Source organism: Euprymna scolopes, chromosome 17 (genome assembly GCF_053919585.1).
Source record: "Euprymna scolopes isolate OS-2025 chromosome 17, ASM5391958v1, whole genome shotgun sequence".
NCBI classification, from domain to species: domain Eukaryota; kingdom Metazoa; phylum Mollusca; class Cephalopoda; order Sepiida; family Sepiolidae; genus Euprymna; species Euprymna scolopes.
In genome coordinates this window covers 111,541,378-111,560,830 of record NC_136498.1, presented here as the reverse complement: position 1 = coordinate 111,560,830, position 19,453 = coordinate 111,541,378, and the positions used below count along the sequence as shown (strand labels likewise).

At 28.9% G+C, this 19,453-nt stretch overlaps 1 protein-coding gene across 1 annotated transcript in view; it reads left to right on the top strand.

The window, feature by feature from the left end:
- The window catches only part of LOC145296885 (uncharacterized), an 87,608-nt gene that overhangs the window by 30,781 nt on the left and 37,374 nt on the right, over window positions 1-19,453 (top strand). The window contains exon 2 of the mRNA XM_080143031.1: window positions 14,123-14,288. Within this exon, the coding sequence (XP_079999157.1) occupies window positions 14,123-14,288 (166 nt within the window). The remainder of the gene's footprint in view (window positions 1-14,122; window positions 14,289-19,453) is intronic.

The window sequence follows — 19,453 nt, the reverse complement described above, 5'->3', positions numbered from 1 at the left end:
AACTTGTTAGAAATTGCATAAGAGGCCATATCAGCATAAAACTTGTTGGAAATTGCATAAGAGGTCAAATCAGCATAAAACTTGTTAGAAATTGCATAAGAGGCCAAATCAGCATAAAACTTGTTAGAAATTGCATAAGAGGTCAAATCAGCATAAAACTTGTTGGAAATTGCATAAGAGGTCAAATCAGCATAAAACTTGTTAGAAATTGCATAAGAGGCCAAATCAGCATAAAACTTGTTAGAAATTGCATAAGAGGCCAAATCAGCATAAAACTTGTTAGAAATTGCATAAGAGGTCAAATCAGCATAAAACTTGTTGGAAATTGCATAAGAGGTCAAATCAGCATAAAACTTGTTAGAAATTGCATAAGAGGCCAAATCAGCATAAAACTTGTTGGAAATTGCATAAGAGGTCAAATCAGCATAAAACTTGTTGGAAATTGCATAAGAGGTCAAATCAGCATAAAACTTGTTAGAAATTGCATAAGAGGCCAAATCAGCATAAAACTTGTTAGAAATTGCATAAGAGGTCAAATCAGCATAAAACTTGTTGGAAATTGCATAAGAGGTCAAATCAGCATAAAACTTGTTAGAAATTGCATAAGAGGTCAAATCAGCATAAAACTTGTTAGAAATTGCATAAGAGGTCAAATCAGCATAAAACTTGTTGGAAATTGCATAAAAGGTCAAATCAGCATAAAACTTGTTAGAAATTGCATAAGAGGCCATATCAGCATAAAACTTGTTGGAAATTGCATAAGAGGTCAAATCAGCATAAAACTTGTTAGAAATTGCATAAGAGGTCAAATCAGCATAAAACTTGTTGGAAATTGCATAAGAGGTCAAATCAGCATAAAACTTGTTAGAAATTGCATAAGAGGTCAAATCAGCATAAAACTTGTTGGAAATTGCATAAGAGGTCAAATCAGCATAAAACTTGTTAGAAATTGCATAAGAGGCCAAATCAGCATAAAACTTGTTGGAAATTGCATAAGAGGTCAAATCAGCATAAAACTTGTTGGAAATTGCATAAGAGGTCAAATCAGCATAAAACTTGTTAGAAATTGCATAAGAGGCCAAATCAGCATAAAACTTGTTAGAAATTGCATAAGAGGTCAAATCAGCATAAAACTTGTTGGAAATTGCATAAGAGGCCAAATCAGCATAAAACTTGTTGGAAATTGCATAAGAGGCCAAATCAGCATAAAACTTGTTAGAAATTGCATAAGAGGCCAAATCAGCATAAAACTTGTTGGAAATTGCATAAGAGGCCAAATCAGCATAAAACTTGTTAGAAATTGCATAAGAGGTCAAATCAGCATAAAACTTGTTGGAAATTGCATAAGAGGCCAAATCAGCATAAAACTTGTTGGAAATTGCATAAGAGGCCAAATCAGCATAAAACTTGAGAATAAAACTTAAAATAAAAGGACTGGCATTAAAGCCAAAAATAATGGTATTGCATCTAAAGGTGTACAATTTATCGTCCACTTTAAGAAAAAAATAAAATCTATTCTTATCTTGATTAGATTTCAGGTGAATCTGTAGAAAGGCCTTATGCAAATTGCCCAAAAGAACATAATTGTTTTTTCTGAAGGCCAATAATAGGTCCAATAGTTGAGCTGTTAAATTGGCACCAAAGTAAGCAGTGTCATTGATTGAAGTACTCCCTCTGATGTTTTAACAAATAGGTCTGTGGGGGATCCAGGTGTAATTCTCGTACGTTCCAGGTGGAACTGAGAAGAATTCAATTATTCCTCAGTCTTCATATTCTCTGAAAACTTGCAGATAGTCATCATACAGACCCTTATTATTTAAGGATTCTGCCATCCTCTGCATTATTTGCAGAGAGGGCACATAATTAGATTTTACTTTATCCACGAGTGGCTTCCAGGCCTTGATAAGTGGTGATCTCCATGTAAAAAAAAAAAAAAAAGTTTCTCAGAGTCCCATGGCAGATCAATATAATATTTACCGTCCCCAAGGATGATAGATTCTTTAAATTTATTTATTTTCTCTTCATCACGGGAAGACGATCTATTGCTCTCATCAATTCCAAAAGTGAACATTCACTAAAGAACGGTTGAAGTGCGTCCTCATAAGTAACAGTGGGATTCAGCGTGCTATCAATCAGATAAGAATTGCATATAGGAAGAGCATTTAGTACCTTCTCAAAGGCCAATAACTCTTCCTTAACATTTGAATTAAAATTTAAAAATTTGGACCCTTCACCGAAGGGAATTATGGACTTGGAAATCTTCCACACAGTAGTTCCTAAACATTTGATTAAACGGAGATTATTTATTCGTTGACTTAGATCCAGACCTATTATTCCATGAATAGCAGAGCCATTCAATTTCGTGTATCCTGAACAAAGACGAAAACCCTCATTAGTTAATTTTGATGTGATTTCGTCGAACATGTCCACATGGAAATTCAGCTTCAGGTTGGTAGAAAATAAAGCAGAAAATAGAAAGGATCTTTGAAAATCCAATTTAAGGGAGACTTCAAGTTCCTGAAGTTTCAAAGAATTAGACCCAATAAGAGTGTTTACTGTTCCTGGATTTAATTTTCCTTGGGACTTAATTAGTTTAAAACTGCCTGTGAAAAGAATGACTTCTGACTGCCCGTATCTAACAGGCCATAAAAGTAGACAAGGTGGCCCTTTACCCTCATTGAGATTTTAATAACAGGAAAAATGCAGTGTTCCTGTCCCGTGAAAGAAGTACGTTTCACAAAGGATTTCGGACTCTTAGGGCACATAATAGAATAGTGGTTCTTGAGTCCACAAACAATGCATGGGTATGGAAATCCTTTCATGCTCTTGCAATTTATTTCAGAGTGCCCACCAAAACACTTGGTACACAATTTAAGTGGTGATGCCTATGTAAAAAAACAACAAAAAAAAAAAAACTGAAGTTCCTTGACCCTTTGAAATAGTATTGGAATTAAGAGTGGTCTGTAATTTTTCATAATTTACAAATATTATTAGTTTCATCATTATTAGCGAGTGTTCTGGAAGTATTTATACCTTTCTTTATGTTAATGGGTTTAGAGTTTGGAGAATCTGCCGCCATATTGGACCTTGATTCTGAAGAAGCTGACATTTTAGGCGGGCTATTTTCCCGCCTTGTCTTGTCGTTGACATCAAAATTTCCAAAATGTTGAAATGATGTGACACTATAGAAGAAAGAGAAGGAAACGTTCATTATTTCTCTTCATACACTGTTTGGGAATTTTGCAAACAAGATGTAGGCTATCAGAGCCTCAGAATTATCCAAAAGGAAATCTGTACTAAATGACTTATCCATTTCGCATAAGTCTGGTTTAACACTTTTGGTGAACACCCGGAGGTCCTTTAATAGTGTGATACGTTCTGGCTGAGGAACAATTTTGTTTGAAAATTCAATTTTTAATTAAAGAAGGGTTTAGGAATCTTTCCTTTAAACACGTCAATGCCTGGTCGTAATTATCAGGAGTTATGCCTAAGTTGGAAACAAGATTGAATGCCTTGCCTATTAATTTTGATTTTAATAAAAGAAGATTGTCCGCTTTCAAACTTCCTGAGGAAGCTTCGAAATTCGAATTTGAGGGGGACCCACTAAAATTACGACAGTTCTATTCCATTCTCATTGGTTGAATAGCAGAAGGTTCTTTTAAACCAGATTCTTCTCGGCTAGGCCTCAGCTCGAGTAATTTTATTGTCACGTCAGAAGTAAACTGTGCCAATTCTTGACGCAGTTTTAACCTTTCTTCAGTGAGGGATTTTATAATCAACTGGTCCAACGGTCATCCACCTCCGTTAACCATTTATTAACATCTAAAGAGTTCAATTCGTGAGAGGCCAGTTCAGTAGTTTTTTTCGATCAACTAGTCCAATGTGCTGGTGATACAAAATTTCTTCGCCTCAATCCGGGAGACCACATTCTTATTAACCAGTTTAGCAGCTTGAAGCAGAAAGAACAGGTGGAAAAAATTTCTCAAAAACAGACCAAGGCCTGATAAAGCCAGGGAAATATTATATTTGAACGGCGAATGCTAATTGTTGCGAATAACGCTAACCCTTCCAAGGAAAGAAAAAAGTAAAAAAACGACAAAGAAACCCCTCAAAAAATAACCGTACTAATTTTAACGATCCAAGGGAAATAACTCTTACGCTCTTTGAACAAGAATGTAATTTTATTTTTTTTTTTTAAGAGACCACGTGCGCGCCCATTTAGACAAAAGAGAGAAACAGACCAAATACCAAGGTCTCATGTATGATATGAAAAGAAACTGGAACCTAAAGGGGATATCGATCATACCAGTTATCATAGGTGCCATAGGACTTATGAAGAAGAACCTGAAGTCCTACCTAACTAATATTCCTGGTGAACCAAGTGCAAAAGAGATTCAGACAATTGCACTTAAGGGAACAGCGAGGATACTAAAAAGAGCTCTCGGTTGGTTTCAATAAAAAAGCGGGGCAATGTTGGCAGCTGGTTTGGCTGCCCCATACCCGGCATTACAATCTTCAAAGGAAGAAAAATAAAAAAATAAAAACAATAAAAATAAACAATATTAATGAAATCTTAAACATTTAAAACAGCAGACAAAAACACATTTGATAAAAAAAATATAGTTTAGTCAACTACAAACAAGCATTTGAATATACTGAAATGTGAATTATTATTATTTTTTTTTCTTTGATAGAAAGAAAAAAAAAATTTTAAACTCACTTAAATCAAGTACTAAGATGAGGCAAAATTAAATGCGAATGAATTAATTTAAAAATTCATTAAGGAAGACTTTCAAAGGTTAAGTGAACAAGTTTAAATAAATTTTATAAGCTACAAAATACCTTGAGGCATTAAATTTTAAATTTAACATAATGGTAAAAAGTTTTTTTTAACAACAATCAGATATGCATAACAATATTTTTTTTTTTTTTAAAACAATTACCACATCAAATATGAATAGACATACCAAAGATTTAATTATTTTGAAATATCTAGCATTTAAAGCTAACGTAATCAGAAGTTTGTAAGGTAATCATACATTTAAATCGTAAGCTTTAACTAATCTATAAATATAAAAGCGAAAATGTATGCATGTATGTGTGTTCGCTTTTTGTGTATGTCTATAAAAGGCTTTTTTCCGAGAAGCGCTCGGGGGGGGGGGCTCACAACTTTAAAAAAATTTTATATCACATATCAATCATATCTACGAGTTAACAACGGAGGTAGCCTGTCTATTTAATTTGCTCGACTTTGAAAAGATAAATATTCAACATTTTTTGCTCGCTGCATGTGGATTAGGCTTTTTCGTATAATAAAAGCGACACTAATTCTGGCAGTATTTTTTTCCGGTCGCAGTCGCCGGAAATGTCTGAAAGCAATCAGATTTGATCAATGTGGAAATATTTTCCTTATATCAGACAATTGCTATTCGATTTGGACAATCCCCTTTTTAAGGGGAGCTGGTTTCCCCCACAACATCTTGGGGAAACAAAAAATAAATTAAAAAAGCTGCCCCGCAGTAACTACTGGCCCGCAGTCAAAGTTGACCTCATTAACTCATTAAAACGTGCACCTTCCAATTCTAGATAATTAAATAAATTCAAACGTGTTTCCGTTAGTATTTTGCGGTGGCCCAGTGGTTAATGTCACATGTTTTTTTTTTTTTTTTTTCACACTTTAATTTCCAACTTTACCTCAAGGGTTCGGGTTCGGGTTCGATCCTCATACTTACCTACCAAAACTTTTTTAACCCCCCCCCCCCCCCGACACACACTCACACACCTCCAAACACCTGGACAATGCCGGGTATCCCCACTAGTTATCTATAAATATATAAGTGAAAATGTTTGTGTGTGCGTTTTTGTGTATGTCCAAAAAGGCTTTTTTCTGAGAACCGATCGGTCGCCTCACAACTTAAAACTTTTTATATCGCACCTAAATAATATCTTCGAGTTAACAACGGGGTTCGCCTGTCTATTTAATTTGCCAGACTTTCAAAAGATAAATATTCAACAATTTTCGATCGCCGCATGTGCATTAAGCTTTTTCGTATAAAAAAAGAAGCGAATAGACTCACGGTAAATAGGTTAACGTCATTAACTCGTCAAAAACGGGCACCTGCCGTTAAACTTTGCACGTTTTTTTTTTTTACACTTTATTATTTTCCAACTGCGCGTCAAGGTTTCGGTTTTTGTTTTTTTTTTTTAAACATCCGCGACGGTAGAATCCAATTTTAGCGTTACAAATTCCAGAGAATTATTTGAGGATGGGCACTATTGCCAAACGAATTATTTTTCGCGAAATAGAATTTTTTGTTTAAAAAATTTATCCATTGTAAGCGTAGAATAAAATATCAAAGCCGGTCATTTTTTTTTATCTTATGCAAGGGTTCCCAATTTTGTAATAAAAACATTTTTATTAAGTAAAATAGCTTCTTTTTTTTTTTTTTTTTTTTTTTTTCGAACAAATAATTTAAATGAAATATTTTTTGAATTAAAGCAACTTTGAAGGGTAACTAAATTAATTGTTCTAAATAAAATATTTGTTTTTATTTGATATTACAAGAAGTGTTTTTTTTCGTAATAACACAAGAAATGTTAAAAACGTAAAGTAATTTTTTTTATAAATATGGTTTCGTTTTTCGTGTCTTCCGTTCGGTTTCGTTACATAATCAATCGTATCGACTTTCGGTAGCTTTTTCGAGACTCCTAAGACGTAATCCTCACGAATTTAGGAAAACTCGTCCCGGGAAAACTCGTCTCCGGAAAACTCGACCCCGGAAAACTCGTCCCCTTTCACTAGGTAGGAAAACTGGTCCCGTATTGAATAAATATCGATTGAAAACACATTTTATGATCGTTCTTGAAGTAGATATTGTTTTTTTAAAATAGACTATAGCCCCCATAATATTTTTTTAAAATATTTTTTCTTGTTTAATGTTTTTTTTTGTTTCGTTTTTTTTAAATAAAATCGATTTTCTAAGTGTCCATTTTCTATCTAACTGGCTAAATTCTTAGTGGTTTCATTTCACTTATTTTAAAGCGTTTATTATGTTCATGAACGAGACCACATATTTTTTTGATATTAATATAAAAAATAATTTACTTATTTACTGTTGTTTAATTTATTTGGAATCGTTTATTCGGTAAGGAAAAAAAAAACCCACAGAAAACAAACAAAAGTGTTACGTGAGAACGAGAAATAATGTCCGGTATATCACATCTTAGGGCCTTGATAATCGCTAAAAAATAGAAAATTAAAGAAATTATTAAGGGAGATTTGGTTTTAAAAAGAAAATAATAATAAATACTATTAAAAAAACACCGAATATATGTCAAGTTATGTCGCGGTAACATATATTGAGCAAATTTCTAACAGTATTTTGGCTAGTTTATTATTTATTACACCCTTTTCCGAACTTACCATGTTAAAGACAGAGTCGGCCGCCATTTTAAATTTTCCAATACATCGGTAAACACTGTAATATGCTTTTCGAGCTGAATAAACATGTTAAATTGAATAAAAACACGAAAATTATATCCAGTTTGGTAGAAAAGTAATTTATCTTGCCTTTGATAACATTTGTTATATATTTGTTTTTTGACAACTTTTTCGAATCTATGTGTACAGTAATACAAACCCGAACTTAACCAGTTAGGTAGAAAACGGACACTTAGAAAATCGATTTTATTTAAAAAAAAAACATTAAACAAGTAAAAATATTTTTTTTTAAATATTATGGGGGTTATAGTCTATTTTAAAAAGCAATATCTCCTTCAAGAACGATCATAAAATGTGTTTTCAATCGACATTTATTCAATAAGGGACCAGTTTTCCTACCTAGCGAAAGGGGACCAGTTTTCTGGAGACGAGTTTTCCGGAGACGAGTTTTCCCGGGACGAGTTTCCGGGCACCAATCCTCACATGTCAGACATTTTTGTTCAAAAGTAACATTCTACATAACGTTTTTTTTTTCTTTTTTAACTAAATAAACTCTTTAAAATAAGTTGAGCAACTAAAAACTTACAAAGCCAGGTAGAAAACGAAAACTTAGAAAAATCAATTTAATTTTTTTTAAAACAACAGTAAACAAGTAAAAATATTTTTTTAAAAATATTATAGGATGTGTATTCTCTTTTAAAGACAATATCTTCAAGAACGGTTATAAAATGTGTTTTCAGTCGATATTCAATAAGGGAACAGTTTTCCTAACTAGCAAAAAGGGACGGGTTTTCCCGGGACAAGTGTTCCTAAATTCATTGCTAATATATCACTGACATGCAGAAGTGTCCCGGGAAATGCCGACGGGGTTGCCCAGACACATTTTGCTGATCAGAGTGCCCCTCCTCAGGAGCGCTGATTGAAAGTGGGATTGAGAAGTCAGCGCCGCTCCGCTGACTTCTCAATCCCACTTTCCAGGCTGGTGTCTAAGTTCTTGCAGTGGGGAAGAACTAAACAGCTTCCATGTAGATAAAGGGGAAAAACAGACAAATGCATTCAAAGTTTAAAGCAAACTTAATATCTAGCAAAATATTAGTTTCGAATAAGAAAAAAAAAAAAAAAGAATTCAAGGGAAATGTTTATAAATGCTCTTTTTTTATCTTCCGGTACTTGTACAGTTTAATGAAGACATAAAAAAAAGTTATATTGTATCGTATCCATTATGGAATGAAGTTCTCCTAGAAAAAAAAAAAATTCACTTAATTTGATCAAGTATTTTTTTTTTTTTTTTTTTTTTTTTTTTACAGCGAAAAAACAATTTATGATACTGATCAAAAGGTTGCCATGTTTCGAGTTGACATAGGGAGAGGGGGCGGCACTTTATAAACAGTGGCGTGTTCTAAAAATCCAAACCTGGCGTGCTGTCATAAAAATGTTTTTCCGCTGTAAAAGAAAAAAAAAAAAATAAATAATAATACTCGATGAAAATTTTTTTTCGGAGAACTTCAGTTCAAAACGGATAAGTACAATATAACATTTTTTTCTATATTTTCATTTTTTAATCTCTTGATTAAACTGTATAAGTACCTATCTTCCTTCTCTCTTTTTTTTTTTTTTTTAGGAGTAATTTCGATGAGAGTGTAATTTCTCCTTGGTGTTTAGTTCTCCCCCACTGCAAGAACTATGACACCAGGGTCGGAAAGTGGGATTGAAACGTTAGCATCCCCGAGGAGGGGCACTCTGACCCGTAAATAGTGCCTGGGTAGCCCCGTCGACATTTCCCGATGAGAGCGCCTCAGGCAAGTAGCAATAATCTAAACCCTTCTCAAAGAAAGAAGGCAAAGCCTGGAAGGGTGAACCTCCTAGAACTGCACAGAATTTGAAATCCTGCTGCTAAATCAATAAGGACCGGATCATTACTGGAATCGTCTAATCATCTCTGTTGACTTTGGGAGGCCAGGATAAAAATCCCTATCCGTCCTTACAGTTAATGCGGATCTCTCTCTCTCTCTCTCTCTCTCTCTCTCTCAATAACGCCCGGTTTTTTTTTTTTTTTTTTTTTTTTTTTTTAAGTTTTTTTTTTTTTTTAAGTTTTTTTTTTTTTTTTTTTTAAGTTTTTTTTATTTTTTTTAAGTTTTTTTTTTTTTTTTATCCAAAAAAAAAAAAAAATGTTGATTTTCCATATTATTTTTGGAGGGCAGAAAAACGTTTCATTAGCTAGAAATAATTTTATAACTATTTTTATTTTAACCGGAAGAATGCGCTGAGCCCTGCTGCGCATCGACGTTTTAAAAACATTTTGTATGTGACAGTCGAGTTAACAACCGGTTGAAGGTGTACTTTATTTACTGACGTACATTTGAAAAACAGTCGTGTGTTACTGTTTTTTTTACTCTTTTTTTTTTTTTTTTTTTTTTGACCTTTTTAAATTTCATTTTTGAAAAACTCCTTTGAAGGGAGAGGGGGATAATTCACAAAATTCCCAATCTGAAAATGTCAAAGTTTAGCATAACTTTTAGTTAAAAACAAAATAAATACATTACAATAAAATATTTATTTATCTGAACATTTAATGAAATAAAATGAATTAAAGACAAATTCGTTTTCTAAAAGAAAAAAAAAATCACGCGCAACATAATAATGACTGTTCAAAACTAAATTTTTACAGTCATACATTTTTATTTAATAACTTTCGGTATGTGTTAAGATAGTCGACAAATCGATTTTTTTTATGTACATTATGTTCTTTTAAGCAAAAACAATATTACATACTTAATTGTCATGTCGAAAATAGTAATATAACTCAAAAATTACGAAAATTCATTGAGTAGAACAACTGCTGTTGTGGTTTTAGTAAAAAATATCACTATAGGCTACAAAATGTTGGAAGCCATTATGGTGTAATCTAAATTTTGCGTTCCGAGTTATGTCCCCTGTCTGAACTCCTCATTGTCTACTTTATAACATCTAAGAAAAATGCAATTTTCCGAAAACGTTACTTTTAACTATAAATAACTTTCCACTCGATGAATTTTTCTAATTTTTGGATATATTGCTATTTTCGACATGGCAATTAAATACGTAATATTGTTTTTGCTTAAAGAAACATATTTAAAAAATATCGATTTGTCGACTGTATCTTTACAAGCACCCAACTTTCATTAATTTCAAAATTTCCTTAATATTTTATTTTGTATTATTTCATTGCTTTAGTGTATTTATTTTGTTTTTAATTAAAGTTATGCGAAAGTTTAAAATATTCGGATAGGATCTTTTTTTTTTTTTATTAAATTTAATTGTCTCCCCCTCAAATGTCCCCCCCCCCTCAAAAAAAAAGTACAAGGGCATTTGTGTATTACTATTTTTGATTTTGATGATAATATTTTTGTTTTCATTTTTTAAGATTTCCACAAGGGGAGACAATTGTTTTTTTTTACTGTGGCTCCAAAATTAACAGTAAATGCCTTTTTCTCTGTTGATTGAGGTTAAGGCTGCGTTCAGGTCATTGCCTCCCGTCTTTAGTGGTGAGGAGGAATAACTTCATTGCTTACTGCCTAGGCGCTCTTACCGGGGAATGCTTACGGCACTACCCAGGCACCTTTTAAATGGCCAGAGTTTTCAAGTAAAGGTATTATAACAAAAACTTGTTTTAAAATAGGTCATTTGAAATCAAAATTCCAAATTTCACAAGAACTTTCTTGTTTACATTGCGAAGGATTTCATTTTGTAATATTTACTTTTTAAAAGTACATTCATTTAAAAACAAATTTAAATTTTTAAAAAATAATCTAAAGATCTAACGTCTAGAAAAAAATGCATGCTAGCTTGGTGTAACTGAATCTTTAAGATAATTGAATTTTAAGATAATTGAATTTCCAAAAGTTAAGCAACTATTTATTTATAATGTCTATTTTCAGCGTGAGAAAAAAAATTCTACTCCTTCCCCTCGATAATATACACATTAAAAAGAGAAGAGATTTGCAAGAAAATGCCACAATTAAAATTTTTTTAAATGCCTTAAATCTCCTTAAAAAACACCATCTGGCTTGTAAGTGGGTGATCATTTTACATTAAATTTATATGGGTGACTGATCCTCCAATGTAAAGTTTAAAAAATTTTTTCGTTTTTATTTTATGAAACATTTTTTTTTTTTTTTTTCAGATTACTTATGTAATCTATATATATAAAAGTGAAACTATGCATGTATGTTTGTGTGTCTGCTAAAATCTTTCGACAGACACGACGAAAATTCACAAATTCGGTATCATATTGAAGCCCCCATCCTTTGCTCAAAAAGTATCGAAAAATTGGCCAAAAACGTTCATTTTTTCACCCCGAAATCGACAATTTTCTACAGGGGGGAGGTCAACAAAAACGGTCTTCTCATGACGACGAGCGGTTCTACGCATGCACCAGAGGACATCATGACCTGATTTACTTTAAATAGTTGAAAAACTGAACAAATTTCATGTACGTCGTGTTAGGTCAGTTGATTAGCACGTTGGTTCATTATCTAAACATTTTGGGTTCGAATTGTGGTGTTAGATGTCTTTTTTGTTTTGTTTTTTTTTTCAATTTTTTAAATTTAAATATTGAACCAGTGTTATTTAAGCCATTTTTCACGTAACGTTCGTTTTTCTGTTTTTTTTGGTTTTTTTTTTACTTCGCTTATCCACCCCCGACCACACACCCAAAAACACCCGGGTACCCACCGATTTTAAAAATTTTAATATCGAAATAGGCTTATTTAAGCCATTTTTCACATGTTCGTTTACTGTTTTCATCGTTCGTTTGCCTTACGTTAGATTTTTTTGTGCTTTTTCCTGCTTAAGTTTTAATGTTTTTCTTTTTTTACTTCGCTTATAACAAACAAACCTGGTCATTGACGTCGTCGTCGTCGTAACGCTCGATGACTTCCGGGAGCACACCTGTCAATCTGGTTCTTACTTAAATAAATTCAAACATCTTTCAGTAACTCATTCTGGCTGGCCGATTTTATTTTCAAACTTCACCTCAGGGCTTCGGGTTTGATCCTACAAACTTTTTACACCCCCCCCCCCCCCGGTTTCTTCTTTAACACCACACACACCTCCAAACACCCGGGCAACGCCGGGTACTCCCACTAGTCTATATATATATAAAAGCGAAAATGTATGTATGTGTATGTTTGTGTGTCTGCTAAAAACTTTTGACAGACACGACGAAAATTCACAAACTCGATATCACATTGAAGCTCCTGAAAAACTGAACAAATTTCATGTCCGTCGTGTTAGCTCAGTTTGTTAAGGCGTTGGTTCATTATTGTTATTCAAGCCATTTTTCAAGTAACGTTCGTTTTTCTGTTTTTTACTTCACTTATTCTTAGCGACACCCAAAAACACCCGGGTACCCACCGATTTTTTTTTTATTTTAATATCGAAACAGGCTTATTTAAGCCATTTTTCACGTGTTCGTTTTTCTGTTTTCATCGTTCATTTGTCTTACGTTAGATTTTTTTTTGTTTTTTTTTTTTTTCCTTCGCTTTAATTTACCCGACTTTTATAAGCTATTTTCGAGATATTTTTTGATCGCCGCATAGCGGGGAAAACAGAAACTGGCTTCCAGCGCAAAACTAGGTAAAACATCATGCAACTTGACGTTGTCGCACCTGCTAATTTCAGTTTATAAACGTCAACTTAACACACTTATCAATTCATCTGTTCCTGTGGTCGAGATGGTTAGGGTGCAGGGTTTTTTTCCCCCATTTCCTTTCCACCTCCGCGTCAAAGGTTCAGGGTTCAAGCCTACCTTTATACTAAAACTATTTTTTTTTTTTTTCTTTTACACCTCCAAACAACCGGCCAACATTTTTTTTTTTTTTTTTTTTTTTTTTTTTAACGGGGTTGTTTTAACCTACCCCACCCCCTCCCTCCAACACGCACGTCCAAACACCCGGGCAACGCCGGGTACCCCTGCTAGTTGCCTATAAAAAGTAGAATCTCAACTTTTTGGTAGGGTTGAATTAGCATGCTGAGCATAACTCCAATAATACAAAAAGAAAAAAAAAACAATAGTATTAGCATTTAATAAGACAACATGCAGATACAGAGTACTCGGTCCTTTCAACATGAGTGAAGAAGAGTGGATGGTCCTTGCAAAATTTGTGATACTGACTGCGTGGCCTGTTCAACATTGGTGATGCAAACTACGTAGCCCATTCAACATTGATGAAGCTGAGTGTGCGGCCCTTTCAACATTAGTGATGCTGACTGTGTAGACTTTTCAACATTGGTGACGCCGAGTGCATGTTCTACTCAACATTAGTGATGCTGTGTGCTTAGCACAGCCCTTTCAACTTTGGTGAAACTGAGTCCACAGTCCTTTCAAAATAGGCAATGCCGAATGCGCACTCTCTTCAACAATTATATAACAATTTGAATCAATTAATCCAATGATTAAAAGATACTGTTTAATTAAATTTTATTTTCAAAATCCTACTTGAAAAATAATTTGGTACCCCTTCTCTACTCAAATAAAAAAATTAATAAAAATATAAAAATAAAAAGTAAGTTTAAATAAAAATGAAAGCAAAAAGAATCCTGGGTAACACCGGGTCGCGACAGTTAGTACCATAACGTTTTTTATGCAACTAAATCAAAGCAATTTATTAATTAAATATTTCTCTGATTCTCTCTTCACAGGTTACTCCAAAAGAGGTACAAGAGATTGTTGCTTCCCTGACGGGAACCCCAAAGACATCCTTGCATGTTGCTGGCATCAAATATATAGTACTGAACCAGATAAAAGATGAATTACTTAGGGGCAAGGCTGCCGAAAAGGGTTTGACTGCTCTCAAAGGGAAAAGTTGTAAGTAGTCTTTGGTTTTTTTTTGATAAAAATTTAAGTAAAAATAAAAGATGCTCATCTATTTACTAATTTATTTTTTATCTTCATTTTTATGGTTGAATTCATTTAAAAAATTAAGTAAAAATAAAAGATGCTCATCTATTTACTAATTTATTTTTTATCTTCATTTTTATGGTTGAATTCATTTAAAAGTTTAAGTAAAAATAAAAGATGCTCATCTATTTACTAATTTATTTTTTATCTTCATTTTTATGGTTGAATTCATTTAAAAATTTAAGTAAAAATAAAAGATGCTCATCTATTTACTAATTTATTTTTTATCTTCATTTTTATGGTTGAATTCATTTAAAAATTTAAGTAAAAATAAAAGATGCTCATCTATTTACTAATTTATTTTTTATCTTCATTTTTATGGTTGAATTCATTTAAAAATTTAAGTAAAAATAAAAGATGCTCATCTATTTACTAATTTATTTTTATCTTCATTTTTATGGTTGAATTCATTTAAAAATTTAAGTAAAAATAAAAGATGCTCATCTATTTACTATTTTATTTATTATCTTCATTTTTATGGTTGAATTCATTTAAAAATTTAAGTAAAAATAAAAGATGCTCATCTATTTACTATTTTATTTATTTATCTTCATTTTTATGGTTGAATTCATTTAAAAATTTAAGTAAAAATAAAAGATGCTCATCTATTTACTATTTTATTTATTATCTTCATTTTTATGGTTGAATTCATTTAAAAATTTAAGTAAAAATAAAAGATGCTCATCTATTTACTAATTTATTTTTTATCTTCATTTTTATGGTTGAATTCATTTAAAAATTTAAGTAAAAATAAAAGATGCTCATCTATTTACTATTTTATTTATTTATCTTCATTTTTATGGTTGAATTCATTTAAAAATTTAAGTAAAAATAAAAGATGCTCATCTATTTACTATTTTATTTATTATCTTCATTTTTATGGTTGAATTCATTTAAAAATTTAAGTAAAAATAAAAGATGCTCATCTATTTACTATTTTATTTATTTATCTTCATTTTTATGGTTGAATTCATTTAAAAATTTAAGTAAAAATAAAAGATGCTCATCTATTTACTATTTTATTTATTTATCTTCATTTTTATGGTTGAATTCATTTAAAAATTTAAGTAAAAATAAAAGATGCTCATCTATTTACTATTTTATTTATTATCTTCATTTTTATGGTTGAATTCATTTAAAAATTTAAGTAAAAATAAAAGATGCTCATCTATTTACTAATTTATTTTTTATCTTCATTTTTATGGTTGAATTCATTTAAAAATTTAAGTAAAAATAAAAGATGCTCATCTATTTACTAATTTATTTTTATCTTCATTTTTATGGTTGAATTCATTTAAAAATTTAAGTAAAAATAAAAGATGCTCATCTATTTACTATTTTATTTTTTATCTTCATTTTTATGGTTGAATTCATTTAAAAATTTAAGTAAAAATAAAAGATGCTCATCTATTTACTAATTTATTTTTATCTTCATTTTTATGGTTGAATTCATTTAAAAATTTAAGTAAAAATAAAAGATGCTCATCTATTTACTAATTTATTTTTATCTTCATTTTTATGGTTGAATTCATTTAAAAATTTAAGTAAAAATAAAAGATGCTCATCTATTTACTATTTTATTTATTTATCTTCATTTTTATGGTTGAATTCATTTAAAAATTTAAGTAAAAATAAAAGATGCTCATCTATTTACTAATTTATTTTTATCTTCATTTTTATGGTTGAATTCATTTAAAAATTTAAGTAAAAATAAAAGATGCTCATCTATTTACTAATTTATTTTTTATCTTCATTTTTATGGTTGAATTCATTTAAAAATTTAAGTAAAAATAAAAGATGCTCATCTATTTACTAATTTATTTTTATCTTCATTTTTATGGTTGAATTCATTTAAAAATTTAAGTAAAAATAAAAGATGCTCATCTATTTACTAATTTATTTTTTATCTTCATTTTTATGGTTGAATTCATTTAAAAATTTAAGTAAAAATAAAAGATGCTCATCTATTTACTAATTTATTTTTATCTTCATTTTTATGGTTGAATTCATTTAAAAATTTAAGTAAAAATAAAAGATGCTCATCTATTTACTAATTTATTTTTATCTTCATTTTTATGGTTGAATTCATTTAAAAATTTAAGTAAAAATAAAAGATGCTCATCTATTTACTAATTTATTTTTATCTTCATTTTTATGGTTGAATTCATTTAAAAATTTAAGTAAAAATAAAAGATGCTCATCTATTTAGTAATGTATTTTTTATCTTCATTTTTATGGTTCAATTCATTTAAAAATTTAAGTAAAAATAAAAGATGCTCATCTATTTAGTAATTTATTTTTTATCTTCATTTTTATGGTTGAATTCATTTAAAAATTTAAGTAAAAATAAAAGATGCTCATCTATTTACTAATTTATTTTTTATCTTCATTTTTATGGTTGAATTCATTTAAAAATTTAAGTAAAAATAACAGATGCTCATCTATTTACTAATTTATTTTTATCTTCATTTTTATGGTTGAATTCATTTAAAAATTTAAGTAAAAATAAAAGATGCTCATCTATTTACTAATTTATTTTTTATCTTCATTTTTATGGTTGAATTCATTTAAAAATTTAAGTAAAAATAAAAGATGCTCATCTATTTACTAATTTATTTTTATCTTCATTTTTATGGTTGAATTCATTTAAAAATTTAAGTAAAAATAAAAGATGCTCATCTATTTACTAATTTATTTTTTATCTTCATTTTTATGGTTGAATTCATTTAAAAATTTAAGTAAAAATAAAAGATGCTCATCTATTTAGTAATTTATTTTTTATCTTCATTTTTATGGTTGAATTCATTTAAAAATTTAAGTAAAAATAAAAGATGCTCATCTATTTACTAATTTATTTTTATCTTCATTTTTATGGTTGAATTCATTTAAAAATTTAAGTAAAAATAAAAGATGCTCATCTATTTAGTAATTTATTTTTTATCTTCATTTTTATGGTTGAATTCATTTAAAAATTTAAGTAAAAATAAAAGATGCTCATCTATTTAGTAATTTATTTTTTATCTTCATTTTTATGGTTGAATTCATTTAAAAATTTAAGTAAAAATAACAGATGCTCATCTATTTACTAATTTATTTATTTATCTTCATTTTTATGGTTGAATTCATTTAAAAATTTAAGTAAAAATAAAAGATGCTCATCTATTTAGTAATTTATTTTTTATCTTCATTTTTATGGTTGAATTCATTTAAAAATTTAAGTAAAAATAACAGATGCTCATCTATTTAGTAATTTATTTTTTATCTTCATTTTTATGGTTGAATTCATTTAAAAATTTAAGTAAAAATAAAAGATGCTCATCTATTTACTAATTTATTTTTTATCTTCATTTTTATGGTTGAATTCATTTAAAAATTTAAGTAAAAATAAAAGATGCTCATCTATTTACTAATTTATTTTTTATCTTCATTTTTATGGTTGAATTCATTTAAAAATTTAAGTAAAAATAAAAGATGCTCATCTATTTACTAATTTATTTTTTATCTTCATTTTTATGGTTGAATTCATTTAAAAATTTAAGTAAAAATAAAAGATGCTTATCTATTTACTAATTTATTTTTTATCTTCATTTTTATGGTTGAATTCATTTAAAAATTTAAGTAAAAATAAAAGATGCTCATCTATTTAGTAATTTATTTTTTATCTTCATTTTTATGGTTGAATTCATTTAAAAATTTAAGTAAAAATAAAAGATGCTCATCTATTTACTAATTTATTTTTTATCTTCATTTTTATGGTTGAATTCATTTAAAAATTTAAGTAAAAATAAAAGATGCTCATCTATTTACTAATTTATTTTTTATCTTCATTTTTATGGTTGAATTCATTTAAAAATTTAAGTAAAAATAAAAGATGCTCATCTATTTACTAATTTATTTTTATCTTCATTTTTATGGTTGAATTCATTTAAAAATTTAAGTAAAAATAAAAGATGCTCATCTATTTACTAATTTATTTTTTATCTTCATTTTTATGGTTGAATTCATTTAAAAATTTAAGTAAAAATAAAAGATGCTCATCTATTTACTAATTTATTTTTTATCTTCATTTTTATGGTTGAATTCATTTAAAAATTTAAGTAAAAATAAAAGATGCTCATCTATTTACTAATTTATTTTTTATCTTCATTTTTATGGTTGAATTCATTTAAAAATTTAAGTAAAAATAAAAGATGCTCATCTATTTACTAATTTATTTTTTATCTTCATTTTTATGGTTGAATTCATTTAAAAATTTAAGTAAAAATAAAAGATGCTCATCTATTTACTATTTTATTTTTTATCTTCATTTTTATGGTTGAATTCATTTAAAAATTTAAGTAAAAATAAAAGATGCTCATCTATTTACTATTTTATTTTTTATCTTCATTTTTATGGTTGAATTCATTTAAAAATTTAAGTAAAAATAAAAGATGCTCATCTATTTAGTAATTTATTTTTTATCTTCATTTTTATGGTTGAATTCATTTAAAAATTTAAGTAAAAATAAAAGATGCTCATCTATTTACTAATTTATTTTTTATCTTCATTTTTATGGTTGAATTCATTTAAAAATTTAAGTAAAAATAAAAGATGCTCATCTATTTACTAATTTATTTTTTATCTTCATTTTTATGGTTGAATTCATTTAAAAATTTAAGTAAAAATAAAAGATGCTCATCTATTTACTAATTTATTTTTTATCTTCATTTTTATGGTTGAATTCATTTAAAAATTTAAGTAAAAATAAAAGATGCTCATCTATTTACTATTTTATTTTTTATCTTCATTTTTATGGTTGAATTCATTTAAAAATTTAAGTAAAAATAAAAGATGCTCATCTATTTACTAATTTATTTTTTATCTTCATTTTTATGGTTGAATTCATTTAAAAATTTAAGTAAAAATAAAAGATGCTCATCTATTTACTAATTTATTTTTTATCTTCATTTTTATGGTTGAATTCATTTAAAAATTTAAGTAAAAATAAAAGATGCTCATCTATTTACTAATTTATTTTTTATCTTCATTTTTATGGTTGAATTCATTTAAAAATTTAAGTAAAAATAAAAGAT